This window comes from Scatophagus argus, chromosome 5, assembly GCF_020382885.2.
Source record: "Scatophagus argus isolate fScaArg1 chromosome 5, fScaArg1.pri, whole genome shotgun sequence".
In the NCBI taxonomy this organism is placed as follows: Eukaryota; Metazoa; Chordata; class Actinopteri; family Scatophagidae; genus Scatophagus; species Scatophagus argus.
In genome coordinates this window covers 15,704,696-15,719,632 of record NC_058497.1, presented here as the reverse complement: position 1 = coordinate 15,719,632, position 14,937 = coordinate 15,704,696, and the positions used below count along the sequence as shown (strand labels likewise).

General features: G+C 43.6%; 2 protein-coding genes and 1 long non-coding RNA gene across 5 annotated transcripts in view; 2 read left to right on the top strand and 1 right to left on the bottom strand.

The window, feature by feature from the left end:
* arhgap35a (Rho GTPase activating protein 35a) overlaps window positions 1-5,427 on the top strand; it is a 60,227-nt gene extending 54,800 nt beyond the window's left edge. For both annotated transcript variants that reach the window (XM_046389165.1, XM_046389166.1), the window contains exon 7: window positions 1,250-5,427. In XM_046389165.1, the coding sequence (XP_046245121.1) occupies window positions 1,250-1,742 (493 nt within the window). In that variant the 3' untranslated portion in view covers window positions 1,743-5,427. The remainder of the gene's footprint in view (window positions 1-1,249) is intronic.
* A 760-nt stretch (window positions 5,428-6,187) lies between these two features.
* On the bottom strand, window positions 6,188-8,468 carry LOC124059291. The gene is made up of 3 exons (XR_006843383.1): window positions 8,372-8,468; window positions 7,920-8,090; window positions 6,188-6,769 (listed from the first exon to the last, which is right to left on the bottom strand). It is a non-coding gene; the product is annotated as an uncharacterized LOC124059291 (long non-coding RNA).
* The window catches only part of npas1 (neuronal PAS domain protein 1), a 65,669-nt gene continuing 57,531 nt past the window's right edge, over window positions 6,800-14,937 (top strand). Inside the window, exons 1-3 of one of the 2 annotated variants that reach the window (XM_046389163.1) lie at window positions 6,800-7,406; window positions 10,256-10,394; window positions 10,488-10,628. The gene's annotated coding sequence lies outside the window, so the exon portion shown is untranslated. Of the gene's footprint in view, window positions 7,407-9,710; window positions 10,062-10,255; window positions 10,395-10,487; window positions 10,629-14,937 lie in introns of those variants that run through there. The other variant, XM_046389164.1, reaches the window with a different exon arrangement.

The following is a 14,937-nucleotide window of genomic DNA, read 5'->3' as shown; positions in this document are numbered from 1 at the left end:
TAGGTCACCCAGTCAAGTGACCTCGCGGTGACATCACTGAGACCAGCACACTGACAGAAGAGAGGTTTTACTCGGATTGAGTCATGATATGTGTTAACACAGAGGTCATTGTGTCTTTTGTTTCATTTGTACATGATAATGGATGTTTCGATATATTTATTCATCAGTAGTTCTGTCAACTTAGGTATGGCAAATTAACTACCGTATTCCAAAGAAGACTTTGTAGTCTAAATTCAAATTATTGTGCAGATCAGCGGGTCCCAACTTATGAATCAGGGCTTCCAAGATGTCTGAAGGGGCCACAAGACGTTGAACTGAATTGGAGAAGTGCCACACAAAATTCTGCTTAAAATTCTGCTTATCGTATATATGTTGTTTATGCAGTCTTATAAACAGTACCTAGTTCAGTGCAAATTAAATAAAGGAACATAACTCACCATTTGATTGAACGTCTGGGTCACAATTACATATTGCTTCACCTAAAGGGATCCTTAGCCAAATGAGGCTGGGAAGCATCATTTTAGAGTAACTAGATTTCATAGTTTGCAGGATCAAACTGTGAACAGGGAATGCACAGACACAAATGGTAAATTGAACTGGATATCTTAGGTAGGGCACATTTTTAGTACATTGCTCTGGGGGTGGTAATGTGGGCAAATGTTAGCATGCTAACACACTAAACTAAGATGACGAACACTCCTCCTAAACCCCAGCACGCTAACACTGTCAGCATGTTAGCATTAGCGTTGAACTTGTAGCACTGCTGAGCCTACGCTAAGTGTCGCTCAGCCACTAAGGCTGAGGCTCTTCTTGTTGAATCATTTTTAAAAACAAAACGTCAGAGCAGGAATAATCAGTCAACCTCCAGCAAATTAATCAGGCACTGTTTTCATAATCAGTTCATTGTTTTAAGTTATTATTAAGCTGCCTATTTTTATGCCATATTATGAAAACCCTCCATAATCAAGGAATCAAGGAACTTTACTGTCATACCAGCTCACATTCACATGTTTATGGTACGAAATTAGGACTCAGGCAGTAAGTAGACTATAAGAATATAAAAATATAAAGTACAAGGTAAACAAAGAGTTGAATAAAATAGAAATATAAGCTAAATAAAAAAAAATAGAATGTAGGGCATGTAACAACATCAGCTTATGTGATCAGGAGACTGAAAGGACATCATGATGTTTCAATGAGCAGCAAATGGCTAATTAATTTCACTTCTTGCTTGCTTTCTGTTTCCCAGAGTGAGCCAAAACAACAAGTTGAACCTCATGACCAGTGAGAACCTGTCTATCTGTTTCTGGCCCACTCTAATGAGACCAGACTTCACCACCATGGATGCCCTGACTGCCACCCGCACCTACCAGACAATCATCGAGAGCTTCATCCAGCAGTGTTCATACTTCTTCTACAATCAGCCGCTGGCCGACGCCCTCCCAGGCTCCCCCACCTCCACGCTGTCCTCTGGTGGGGGAACTTCGGCCTACTCCTGCATGGCTGGAGGCTACTCATCCTCGCCGACTCCGTCCCCGACTCCCTACGTCCTCCCTGCCACCCCTCCTGTCATCCCGCACTACGGTCCTCCTATTCACCACCACCACCACCACCACCACCAGCACCATCAACATCAGTCCCCACCCCACTCCCCACCTCCTACTCCCCAGTCACCGATCCCAGCCCTGCTGCCGCCCTCTCTACACCCCCACCACCCCCCTACGGAACAACACACGCTGTGAACCAGGGATCAAGGGAAAGAGAAATGGAAAAAAAAATGAAGAGGACGGATAACAAGATTCAGAGAGATTTAAGGGTTCAAACTAAGAGATTTTGAAGTTTGGGAAGGAATTAAAGAAGATAAATTGAGAACAGGAGGGAGGAGGACAAGTCGGGAGAGACTGAGTGAGATGCAGTATGTACAGGGAGAAACCTACATGTTTGGGAGAAGAAGGGGGCATTTGAGCCTCCGCTGCTTTTACAAATATGGACACACACACAAGGCAGAAAAGGGGAACACTGAGGAGTCTCTGAACTGGCAGTATGACCTTTCTCCCTCCTCGCCACTTTATCCCTTTGTCTCTCAGTCTCCCTTCATCTAGACCTGCCCTCCTTGCCTTATAGAGAACCTACACACACAAAAAAAACACTCTAATGAAGAGCGAAATGTTGTCAGTAACTGTTAAAGGGACTCAGGGAGGGACTCAGAAGTAAAATGCTGAGGGGAATGTGAACTCTGTTATGTTGGGATTGCTTCACCACACACACACACACACAAACAGACATACACTTAATACAAACATCCAGTGGCCAGCGTGCCTGCAACAACCCTCCTCCTCAATCCTTTAGCCTCTTAACTGTGTTGGGAAATTTGGTATCCGACGTGTGTTGTTGCAAACTGATCCACCTACTGTACCTACCTGGAGGCCATGGCGTGGAGCGAGTCCTGAACACGTTTGTTTATTTCACCACTGTACAGAAGACCTAAGCAAGAAACATGTGTTACTACTCATCTGACAGGATGTTCTGTCCTCTGCCATTTACACATTCCTATCTATCATCCCGTCACACACGCAAACACACACACACACACGGATGTAGACAAATTCAGTTTTAGTCAAGGCAGTTTGCCAAGCACAGAAAAAAAAAATCTCAACCGACTGGATCTGCTAGGCAGCAAATTGGAGCAAAGGATTGTGGGGGCTCTCACACCCTTGGCATTCTGGGAAGGCTCCTCCCTGTCTCCTGTTTGTGCTGTCTCTCTCTCTCTTTCTTTCTCTCTCGGTTTACCCACGTGCTCCATCTTTGTAAAAAAAAACAGGTGAAAAAGTGGATAAAGTGTCCTAATGTGTTTTTTAATTCTGTTCTTCATTTGACAAAATCTCGGGAAACTCAGGCCTGTCACTCAGTGAGTGACCTTGTGTGTAAGTTTCTGTGTGTCTGTCTGTGTGCGCATGTATCCATACCTTTTTGTGTTACCTGAATTTCCCTGTATTAGGCAGATAGTGGGAATAATTCCAGGGTTGGACCTTCACCTGTCATGTTGCTTCTTTCATGCTGTGGTGGTTTTACAAGCAAGTCGGTGCTGCAGTTTTCACAGTAAGGACCTTGTTCAAAAAAAAAGCACTTTTCTGAGCACTTTGAAGGCACATTTTAAATTGGAGCTGCCGAGACATGACAGCCACCGTTCACTTTATTGTCAGTCAAGCCTACTTTCTCTCTCTCTCTCTCTCTATCTCTCTCTCTCTCTCTCTCTCTCTCTCTCTGGGAGCACACCACTGACATCTAGAGGAAGAAATGGGTATTGCAGCCATAACCTCGCCTCCACTACTGCATGGGCGTAGCACCGTTTTCTTACTGTGGTTTTCTTGTAGCGTCAGATTCTCGTAATAGGTGCGATTGTTAAAATTATTCATTCGCCAGGTGTCAGGTGAAATTAATTTTAGAGCTCATGAAATGTGAGAATGTATAATAAAACACAATTTTAAATCTGATGCAAATCAATTGAGATTACATAGATTCAGGCTCTGTAACCACAAAGCATGTGGCTGTATTGCAGTTGATAAGACATGCGGTGCTTGAAATTGCCACCTCATGAAAGCACGCAGCCATTTGTAAAGGAGAGCAAGCCACTTCCCAGACGCCATATTTGAGTGGAAAGAAACATACATTTATAGGTTTGAGGCATAATGTAGCATTAGAGGCCAGAAAGTAAAAGCTGGAAGTGAGGCTCAGGCTTTGACAGGTGGGAGGCTTTTTATCGTGGAAAATAATTGGTAACCATTGGTCCGGGGCTCGGCGTGCTGTCCTCGCAGGACGCAGCGTTGTGCTTTTGGAAAGGAGACCCAAACCTGCTCTCTGTGGACTCGAAATATGATTTGCAAGAGTGTAACCACTACACCAGACCTCCACCCACTCCCCCCATTGTCACTGTTATGCCACCACACCCCCAAGTCATTCCCTCTCCAAGAGAGACAGTTGGGTCCGGGAGAGACAGCAGACAGAACAGACAGTCTATTCATCCGTCTGCATGACTGGAGAGGAGCATCACAGAATTCCTCGGCCCGGCCTGCTGTTACCGTAGAACCCAGTGAGATGAGGCCTGAGGAGAGCTGCTGAGCTCTGATCAAAACAGCTTTTTGAAGTGTGTGTGTGTGTGTTTGAGCTCTACAGAATGTGCACATGTGAACTTATGCGTGTTAATGTTAAGCAGATACTCACCAAGGTCACTCATTCTGTTTGACACTGAATTGCATTGCTGCATGTCTCCCCAGACTGTCATCTCTGCCCAAAAGGTGAAAAACAAACCCCCCAAGCTTTCAACAATCACTGAACTCTTGAAGAAGCTTTTATCAGTCTACACTACCTATTTACCTTGTGTGTGTGTGTGTCTGTGTGTGTGTGAGAGTGAGAGAGGATGCAGGAATTGAGAGTATGTGTATGTTTGAGCTAACATCCCTAGCAAGCTGTGCTTGGCAGACGGCCAGAGACCAGCGTGATCCAAACAAACGTGAAGGAGAGGAATGCCGTTCTCCTTGCGGTCATTACCCGCTGTGTAACCCTGTTAGCTCGTCCAGATTACACACACTGATCCTCGCAGAAAGTGTGAGAGAGATTGGGGAAGAGGGAGGGAAGACGGACAGCAAACGGGTGAATGGGATCATTATTTGGGAGACGGAGGGAGGAGGGAGGGGTGACCACTGGTACTTGTGTGTGAACGCCGGCCAGTGGCGTTCCCTGTGTATATCAATGTGTTAATACTGAACTGACTGTGAGGCAGCCAAAGACTGTGGAAAAAAAAAAGGGGTCGAGGGAGAGATGGGAAGCAAAGTGACAGTTTAGAAGAACAATTGAATTAAAAATGTGACTTTGGTTGAACGATAATATGTGGCTGCATTGCTTTTCTTTTTGTGTTTTTTTTCTTTTTTTTTGCAACAGTGGTGACAGATGTCTGTTAAGTTAAAATGAGAAACAAGCAAAACTATATACAAATGGTTGTTTATTGGTATGTTAGGGGGGTCTAACACTTTGCCCTTTAGTCAGTGGTGATAGAAAAAAGTTTCTTTTTATGTTTTATTTTAATAATTAAAAAGAATTACAAAGTTTTTTTTTTGTTTTTTGTTTTTTTTTTAACAGTTTCTTTGTGAACGATTGAGAGACCAGCCCAGTATAGTGCATGATTTCTTCCCAACCAGGAAGAGGGCTCCACCACTCTCACTATTTAAGAGATGATTAAAAAAATGTTAAGAAATAACAGAGGGGGAAATAATAAAAAAAAAATGAAGTACTGTAAAGTGAAAAGATAACATCAAACAAAAAAAAAACCTGTCATTATTTGCTGAGTATGGTAATGTCTCAATGGGAATGGTGTATACAGCAAGGCCTTATGTGATCTGTATCATAGTTAATAAATCAAATCTTGTAAAAGGTCTGCTTCTCGTCTCTTTGTCACTCATGAGTAATTAGTAACATGTGAAACAGAAGAGGATAACCTTATCAAGCTGGAGGAGAAAGGTGAATGTCCCAGGACACAGTCTGCCCTTAATGCAATGAATTCCTATTCAGATAACTTTAAACAAACCCCGACAAATATCTGGATAAAGTAGTCAAGGGGTCCCCATGAGTTAAGATAATTTTGTTTGTTGCCAAACTGCTGTTTACAACTTCAAAAACAAGACCTTGTAAACTGCTATGAATCTGGAGTCTGTCTCATTTAAAAGCACTGATAATTTTTTGTCTTTGAGGCAAAACAAATTTCCAAAACCAATTTGTAAAGTCAGAGAGGTGAGCAGTCAGGATGCTCCATCATGACGGACTACGTCTCCTTTATAAGACATCCAGATTGACAAAGACACAGCGTCAGTGTCAGTCTGTGTGATGTTGGTAGTTGTGTGTCCTCTCTGTAGTTCTGTGCCTTTTTGTGGCTGTTTTTTTGTCTCCTTGTGGTAAATTTATTTCTTTTTGTGGTACTTTTACAAAGAGACACCTGTTCAGTAATCCATCAGTGCAGGCAACCACATCGGTGGTTCCCAGCCTTTTTGACAAGAGACTGTTTGTCCTTGTTTTGTTTCCTTTTTTTAAATAATTTTAAAGGCTTGAAGAAGTAAAACTACCACAATAAACATGTTTGTTCTTCTGGGCAGGATAAAACAGGATAAAATATTAAGTTGAACAGTAAGGGATTTAATATCAGAACATGGATGAAAAGTAAAGACAAAACAGCATGAGCAGTATAGATGTTGTTAGTGTGAAAATAAAGTTGAACTGCTCTACAAGCAGAGACGCAGCTGTCCTAGATGTAGCTTTTGGGTGGAGGAGAAAAATGCACAGCAACCCTGAAATATTTTTAGGGAGACCAGTTTTACTCACACACACTTAAATGCATACAGTACTGGAAAAGTGGGTAAAGAACGATTTCCATAATCTTTTGAATGAAATATGTTCAGTCACAGGAAGACAAATGCACTTTAATTTCTTCCACACTGCATTCCTAAAAGTTTTGCTCTGCACACTGTCGAAGTGACGCTAAAGGGGGGGGGGGGGTTGGGGCAGACGAGGTCACGGGTGCCCACGGGATCTTCCCGGTTCTGGTGAGAACGGCCCCCAAAGGGCTCAGCCTGTGCCATTTCAGGGTGATGTAAGGATTGTGGTCCCTGTGAGGGCGATGTGAAGGCCTCGCTGCCATTTTATGGTGCCCTCATCTGACCTTTTCATTGAGTCAAACCAAAGGAAATCCATGTCCATGACCTTTGTGGTGCATCTCCCCATTCTGGCACAGGAAGAAAAAGATAGAGAGAGAGAGAGAGAGAGAGAGAGAGAGAGTGGCTGATTGGGAATGAAAAGGGCAGGCCCGTGTGCACACAGGACACACGACCCTTGAACTATAACCTTTAAAAAGCGTCAGTAGGGAGACAGCGGAGTGGGATTTGATTGGAAGTCAAATATGGGGATCGTAAATATTGCTTGACTGGCCAATGTTAAGAAGGAGTGCCAGGATCAGTCAATTTGCACAATTTGCAAGGTAAAACGAGTTAATAGAGATCCACTGTGCTCGCTGGGCCATTTAGCTCATAATCATAATGACCTGATGTTCCCTTTTATCCTTAACAAAAAGTTTCTGCATTTTGCTGCTTTTCCTTGTGTGTGCACGAAGACGCCACTAGGCGGCCGACTTGTCCCACACTACCCATGAACCATCGCTCTGCTGTATCCGGGTAAGGGAGGTAAACGCAGGAGCGGAGGACCTAATTGATTGGGTCAAGGTTTGGATATCAGCAGCGAGACGACGTTTTAATCCTGCGCTCACAGTGAGATGAATGCCTGAGATGAGCATCTGAAGACTGTTCTCATTGATGTTGAGCTCCACTTCCCCTCTCACAGTTTGAAGTTGCAGGAGGAGGAAATAGGTTTGACTAAACTCCAGAGATTGTGTGAAGAGAGGAGGAGGAGGTGGAGGAGGAGGAGGTGGAGGTGTGTGCTCGGGAAAGTATAAGCCGCGGAATAAAGACAAAGAACTTAATTTGAAGTCATTGTCGCTCAGTATTAGAGGCGTGATATGCTGCTTTAGTGCGAGGCATGACCAAAAAAAAAAGTTAAGAGTAGAGAAGAGGAGGAGGAGGGACATATATGGAGAAAAGGAGACTGGTCTTATGATGAGTCGAGGCACGTATCTCCGCTCAACCGTGTCTTTCTGGGCTTCGAGCTCGCAGCTGCGGCGGCGGGTATTGAATTTAGATGCGGCCTGTCTCCCCGCTCCGGCCGCTACAGGTGGAAATGCTCTTATCAATACGGACTGTCCGAGCCTGACTGCGGGCCGATCCGTCTCATTGATGATTTTAAGTACCCCTGCCCTCCGTTCTCTTCCCCCGAGGAGCCCATTGATTAATGTCTGGGTCACAGTGGTATTTCCATATTGATACCTCGATTGATGACGGCGCTCCAGGAACAAGCCGTATTGAACAGCCGGAAAGTGATACGTTTCAAACTGTTTGGCGGATGTATTTATGCATAATGGGCATAACGAGGGTTGGATACAGGCTACACGTGGTGGCTACACACAGCAGATGTAGGTGAATGCTTTAGGTTGTATCCTGTGAAAAGAAATTCACATTAATGTTCCCAAAACAACAGTCTGTTATAGCTTAAGTCCAACGACCACCAATACTAATGTAGTCATGGATATTATTAATTACCAGGTAAAATATGGCGTGACTGCTGTGAGAATATGACATTTTTATCATTATTATTCTTATTCTTGTTATTATAAGGTAAAATGAGAAAAATATTAACGGTTCCCAGGAGAAAGTTGGGGAGGTTGTGTGAAACGTAAATAATACCAAAATTAAATGAATTGCAGTTTGTGAATACATACTCATTCTGAATTTGATTCCTGCAACACAAAGTAGCTTGGACAAGAGCAGCAAAAGGCTAGAACACCTGAGCATTCAGGTAAACAGGTGCAGGTGATTAAAGTCATGATTGGGTAGCCTATGAAACAGACATCCTCGAAAGGGTCTGTCAAACACAAACAAAGACGGGCCAAGATTCTAACTACATGGGCAAATAGTGCAAATGTTTAACAGTTTCTTAAGGGGTTTCACCACCTGCAATCCAAATTTAAGGGAATTCTCTACTCGGTAAGTCTGTAGACCAACATTTAATGCCAGTGCAAAGTACGAATGCCAGTATCTGTGATGGTATGGGAATGCATTGTGGTCATGGCGTTGGCAACTTGCACATCCATGAAGGCACCTTTTTCATATATCAAGCAAGACTGGGAAAGAATTTGGCTTTCAAAACCTCAGTTCACAATCACTTGCTGTTAAAAGAAAAGGTAATGGAGGACAGTGATAAACATACTGCTTTCCTAAGTTTATGGGAACGTGATGCAGGTATCAAATTCAGAATAAGTGTTAGTGCTTTAAGTTCGAAGATTAAATATTTTTGTATTCAGTGGAATGTATGTCAGAAAAGATTTATGAATTGTTTACGTTTTGCACAACGTCCCAACTTTTTTTTAGAGTTGGAGTTGTATTTCAGCACCATAAAATAACCCCATGAAGTGTGTAAAGTGTATAAATCTGAGGGGTTGTGAGATGATCATCAAGGTAGAAACAAAAAATCAGCTAATTTTTAATAACTTCTCTCAAATCTCTGTTCTTTAATTGAAACGTTTCACCCTCCTCTGACTTTCCTAAAAGGACTCTGAGAGGGGAACCCAATTCTTTGGTTCAGCTGCATATGTTGTACAATTTTGGGTTTCATAAATGTAGTTCATGATGAACATTTTGTAAAGATGCCTGAAAAAATATCACAGCAAAAATTACCACAAGGGCTTCCAGAATCTCATGAACATCACATGAAAAAGAGGGGTTTTAATCGCCTGAATCAGTACAAAAATACTAATAACAGTCATGTAAGGTTGCAGGTCAATCAGCAGCATTTGTGAGCTACAAAACAAGAGCATACAAAACAGATCTGTGATCAGTTCTTTCATAAATGAGCTTCTGAAGCGACATGACACAGCAGACAGAGCTTCAAATAAGCCAAATCACGTGTGCCAAACGTGCAGGTGCATCACTGACGCGACTGAAAAAGAAGAAGAGCAAACCCAACGACACAGTATGATGGACATACAGTCGTGTTCAGGGGTTGCTGCTAATGTGATATTTCCTCACTTTCTGTCTAAAAGTGACTAGTTTCCCCACATCGGGTCAAGTGCACACACTGCATAATGCAGAACAACTCCGCGGAGAGCCCGGAGCTGTGAACCCAATTTTACACACACCCTAATTTAAAGGACAGGAAGACAACAATTTGATTCTGAGGGACTTGTTCTGCTTGTTGTGGAGATTACTTTGGAGGCAGAGGGCATTGTGTGGAGATGATAGTCGGTGAGAAAAAAAAATAAAGCATGGAGCAGAACTGATCCCACTTTACGCTTTTAGGGTCAGTGGTCGAAATGGGCTCTCGGCCTCCAGGTCCCCATGACATGGATCAGGGGCCCCAACGTATATCTGCTGATTACACCTCCTGAAGTGGAAAACATGCAAATAATAAATGTATGAGCAACGTGCTTGTTTTTTTGCTTGATTAATTATGCCGTTTAATTCCAGATCCACCACGCCGCTCCACCGTATAATTTCCCAGTGGTCTTGGCTGTTTCTTCTCTCACATGCGCTGTCTTTTTTTTTTTTTTTTTTCCTCATTGCAAAATGAATCATGGATCCAACCATCTTTACCCGGGGGAGAGCAGCGAGCTGGCGAATGGGCTGACCAATCATGAGGATCAGAGGCAGACACACAGACTGAGAGAGAGCCTTTTGTTGTGTGCTGCACTCATCAAGTTAGAAGACAACTCCCCATTTGGCCTGAAGAAAATTAAAAGATGAAGTGTAAGGAGACAAAATAACCAGCTTCGTCTGTGTTTATCTGTTTGCTCTTTCTTGTTGCATTAAATCTCCTCTTCCCCCCTCTTTGTTCTGCAGCTTGTGCAATCACGCTGTCCACTGTGTGTTTATCTGAGTGGGTGGCAAAGTTTCAGCGCCATTCCTAATGTCAAGTGGGACCATGACTGCTCTGCTATTCCCAGCCTGGCCAGCCCTCCCTCGGCCTCCTGACAGTTCCAGGTTAGCCTTCTTCCCCCCCCCCCCCCCCCTCCCCGGCCCTCCTCTTTCCTCCAGCTCTCCTCTTCAGTGGCCCCACTGAGAATACTGCTCAGATCCAGGCCTCTGAGCCCCAAAGCCGGCCCTAATCCTCTGCATCGATCGCCCTGAGAATTTCCTCCCCAGCACAGCAGGCCCCGCTCCCCGGCACTCGCACTCCTCGACCCTGAACAACCAGCACTTCTCAGTTAGAGAGACAGAGAAAATAGGGTCAGGCACATTATCTGTCTTTTCACCTGCTGGGTCTTGCTGACGTGATGTGTGTGGTTATAGCAGGTGGCACGTTGCTTTTGACAGTGCTGTTGTTGCCTTTCCAAATTCTGTTGCTGTGATTCACTTGATCATCATCATTTTAAAATGAGCTATCTATATAATCGTTTTCTTACACAAACTGCAGTCAGAAGATCTGGATGTCTTGTATTGTATTCCTCTATAAACAGGGGGTGCTTACTCAGGTACTTCTGCATTTGTCCAGGGTACCTGGAAAGGTAGTTGCTCAACTAATTTTTTATTTTTCAGTTAGGAGTGTGTGAAAACTATAGCTAGCATGCAAACAGAGAAATCTGGCTGAAAATACTGAATAAACGGTTAGAATAGTTAGCTAAAAGTAATGTAAATGGATAAAGTAATAAAGTATTGAATAAATAGCTGAAATGTCAGGCTTATGGTGCAAACTTGACTGAAGTGGCCCAAACATTGAGAGTCAGGTCTCATGATGTCAAATAACATCCAATTTAAAACAAAACAAAAAAAAAAAAAAAAAAATCAGTCCCGACTGGTGGTGTCACCGAAGGGGTACATGAGCTCATCTGACAGGGTTAACAAGCTATCATAACAAAAAAAATAAAAAAGGTTGACCACTTGCTCTGTTAGGGTGAAGACAAGATAAGACAAGACAAAGATATACTTTTCACTGTTAAAAAGAGCTACTCTCTGAGAAATCTGAAACAGATATCCTGGTGTGAGGATAGGCCGGATTTCTATCCATCATGCTGATGAAGACGGAGTAAGGCAAGGTGGTGTATGTTATACAACTCTGCTAGAAGATGAGAAAGCATCATTACTAGAGTCCTCCTGGGAAAGCTCCCAACCAACAGTCTATCCCGTGTAACATACTTGTTCATAATTTATTTACGCAGCAGGCTTCCTCTGGACTCTGCTGTGTTTTACTGCAAGTGTGGAGGTATTTTCCTCGATCTCTGTCTGCTTGTGAACAAGAACAGCAAGTTTATGTATCCAGTACAATAGTAGAAGATTAAACCTCATGCTTTATTAACACATTTGCTGTGTGGTTGGCAAACTAAGTTCATCTCAATCATGAATGTGAGTTTGGGGAATCTGGCTCATTTGGCTCTGTTAAAATGCTGCTCTGTGGACCAGTTAGAGCATTTCTGTCTGTACTGGCATTTAGGACCCAGTACAGATGGTAATGTATCAATACTCTGTTTAAACAGGGCTAGGAGCCACATTTCTAAATCAGCCCCAGAGATATTTGTGGCAAAATCTGTTCCCCGTCCTTCTTGGGTAAATTTACAATTTCTATTCACTTGCGGTTCGTCATGATACACTGCAGAGACATCTTTATCTGCATTTGAATTTTATTGCCAGGGATAAATTCAATACTTATGTACCTTTTACCCTCTCTGCCCATCTTCTTCAGCCTCTCTTCTCAATCATCATTTTTCCTACCTGAGCTGACTACACACCCTTCACTCACACACACACTCTCTCTATTTCTGCAGCTTTTCCCTCCATCTCCTCACTCCTAGCTCTCTATACTTCAGTGCGTTGCTCTTTCCTCTCATAGCTCTCCTTTCCTGGCCTTTCCTCCTGCCCCCCCACACTCCCTCCCCCCCCCCCCCCCCCCCCCCCCCCCCATTTTACCCTTGCTCTGCCTGCCCCTCCTCTTGTCTGCTCCCTCCCTCCTTCCCCTCCTTCTCTCCTCTCTCTCCCTCTTTCTCTTTATTAATTTATTGGGTTGTTATTCTCCTTGCCTGGCTCTGCTAATGAAGGCCGGATGCAGATGAGGGCGAAGGTCGTCTCCGTAGCGATCGACCCTACCGCCCCGCAGCATGGCACTCTGACTGGCACAGGTCAGTGGCAGCTGTCAATCAAAACACACACATGCGGATGCACATGCGCTCACACACATTACCGTAATACTAAAATAAATTCACACGCAAAGCTTTGAGCTGTGTTGTACCACAATTAACAATTAGCCAAACTCATTCAAATGCTTTGGAGTACCTGCTTTGACAGCCTTTTGTATCGCTGGTTCCCAACATTTTTGGTTTAGAATCTGTCATAATGAAGCGTTTTTGTGGATGTCTGTGAGATTATGAGCATCTTAACCAGAGTGACTCTTCCTCCTCAGGTTTTTTGCGCTTCAGTAATTGTTAAAGGAACAAAGTTGGAACTGAAAGTGTCCAGAATATCACAGGAAAAAAGCAGAAATTTGGGAAAAGGATCGACAGTGAGACATTGTGCTATAAAAGAAGTGGCAGGAGTTTGCCTCTCAGTATAACTTTATGCAACACCGACACATAATAAAGCCTCCCTAAAGTTGAATCAATGCTTCTCGAAAACATTAAACCTTTCATCAAAGTGGGATTTGTTGCGAAGCTGTCATATTAGGGTGCATTCATTTTAATTGATTAATAGATAACTTGAAGTTTTATGCTGTGTTGATGTGTCAGTTGGTCCAGTTTGATCCTGACCAAAATACTGCAACTGCTGAATTGATTGCTGACATTTTGCGCAGGCATTCATGGTGCCCAGAGGATAAATATCAAAGACTGTGGTGATCTCTGCACTTCCTCCAGCACCACAAGAGGTTGACATTTACGGTACAGGTGTTCGTGTTCCCCTCAGGATGAAATGTATGCACTTTGGTGATGCCCTGACTTTCATTTAGCACCATCATAAGGTCAAAGTTTCAGTTTATCCGATATTTTTTTTTAAAGGCACTTCCTTAAAACGGCAGTGTATAAAACTGATCATCACTTATGGCCTACTGGAAATATGTGTCAGTGTCTGTGTCTGCAGAGAGCCTGCCCTCTCACTCTATTTTCTTATTTTCTCATTATTTTCCTGTGTTAGGGATGCTTCTTGGGCATCATTCTGAAGGTTGAGTTTATATACTTCGAAATTGACTTAACAATTAATTGTCTTTCTCCAGAATGACTTTATTGTGTGTTTACAAACAACAACCGAGAATTTCTGCATGTTCTGACTGTAAATGCTGGCAAAACTGACACCCGTCAGACTTTCAGCTGTGCTTTGTGTTTCGTGCAGTTATCTGGACGCTTACCTGTTAAAGTACTGTAAGATGGAGAACCCGTTAATAAATATGCCTTCTCTTAGCCTTCATCTCGAAGAATCACAGCTTCAGCTTCACTGGGACACTAACATGGCTTGTCTCTTCTGTTCTTGTTAAGTCGTATTCCCTGACCCCCGAGATCTGAGATTCGTACGGAGCATCAAATGTGTCCAAAAGGCATCACCTTGACACATACACACACACACACACACACAAATTTACACACAGACAGTCTTTCATTTAACAAATTAGCATATACGTTTGTATGTGCACAGGTTGAAGTGTTGTAGCAAAGTGTCTAACCCCTGCCACGTCGTTCACCGGGCTCGACATGGTGAAGACCTCTAAATCGCTCCTCCCTGCGTCGTGTATATCAGCACTTGTAGCATTTACAACCTCTGCTCTTCATCACAGCATGTCAAGAGATATTGTGTGTGTGTGTGTGTGTGTGTGTGTGTGTGTGTGTGTGTGTGTGTGTGGTTACACTCTGCGTTCGGATACTCTGTATGCATGTTGATATTTTTTTTTTCGTGGATACTGTTGTGGATTTATTTGTGTGCTCAACCATGTTCTTGAGTGTGTTCACCTGCATCTGAGAATGTGCATGAGTACACAGACACACACACACATACACACATCTCTATTAGCAGTATAGTAGTGTTAACAGTGTTATGCCATGCGTGAACCTCCCCACCTTTCCCTCATATCTATGCAAAGCTGAGGTCCTGTCAATCAGTCACCTTGGTGACACAGAGCCCCACCTCCCCAATTAGAGCTGACAGGGCAGGATTAGGAGGGGGGCGGGCCCCCACCGACCTGCCTACGTGTCAATCACGCGCCGGGCATCCACACGCCTGTTTACTGTCAGATCCCATCTCCGTCTGTCAGACTGCACGGCAACCATCGCCCAGGGAGGAGAGGAGGAGGAGGGTGGTGGTGGGGATGGGCGGAGAG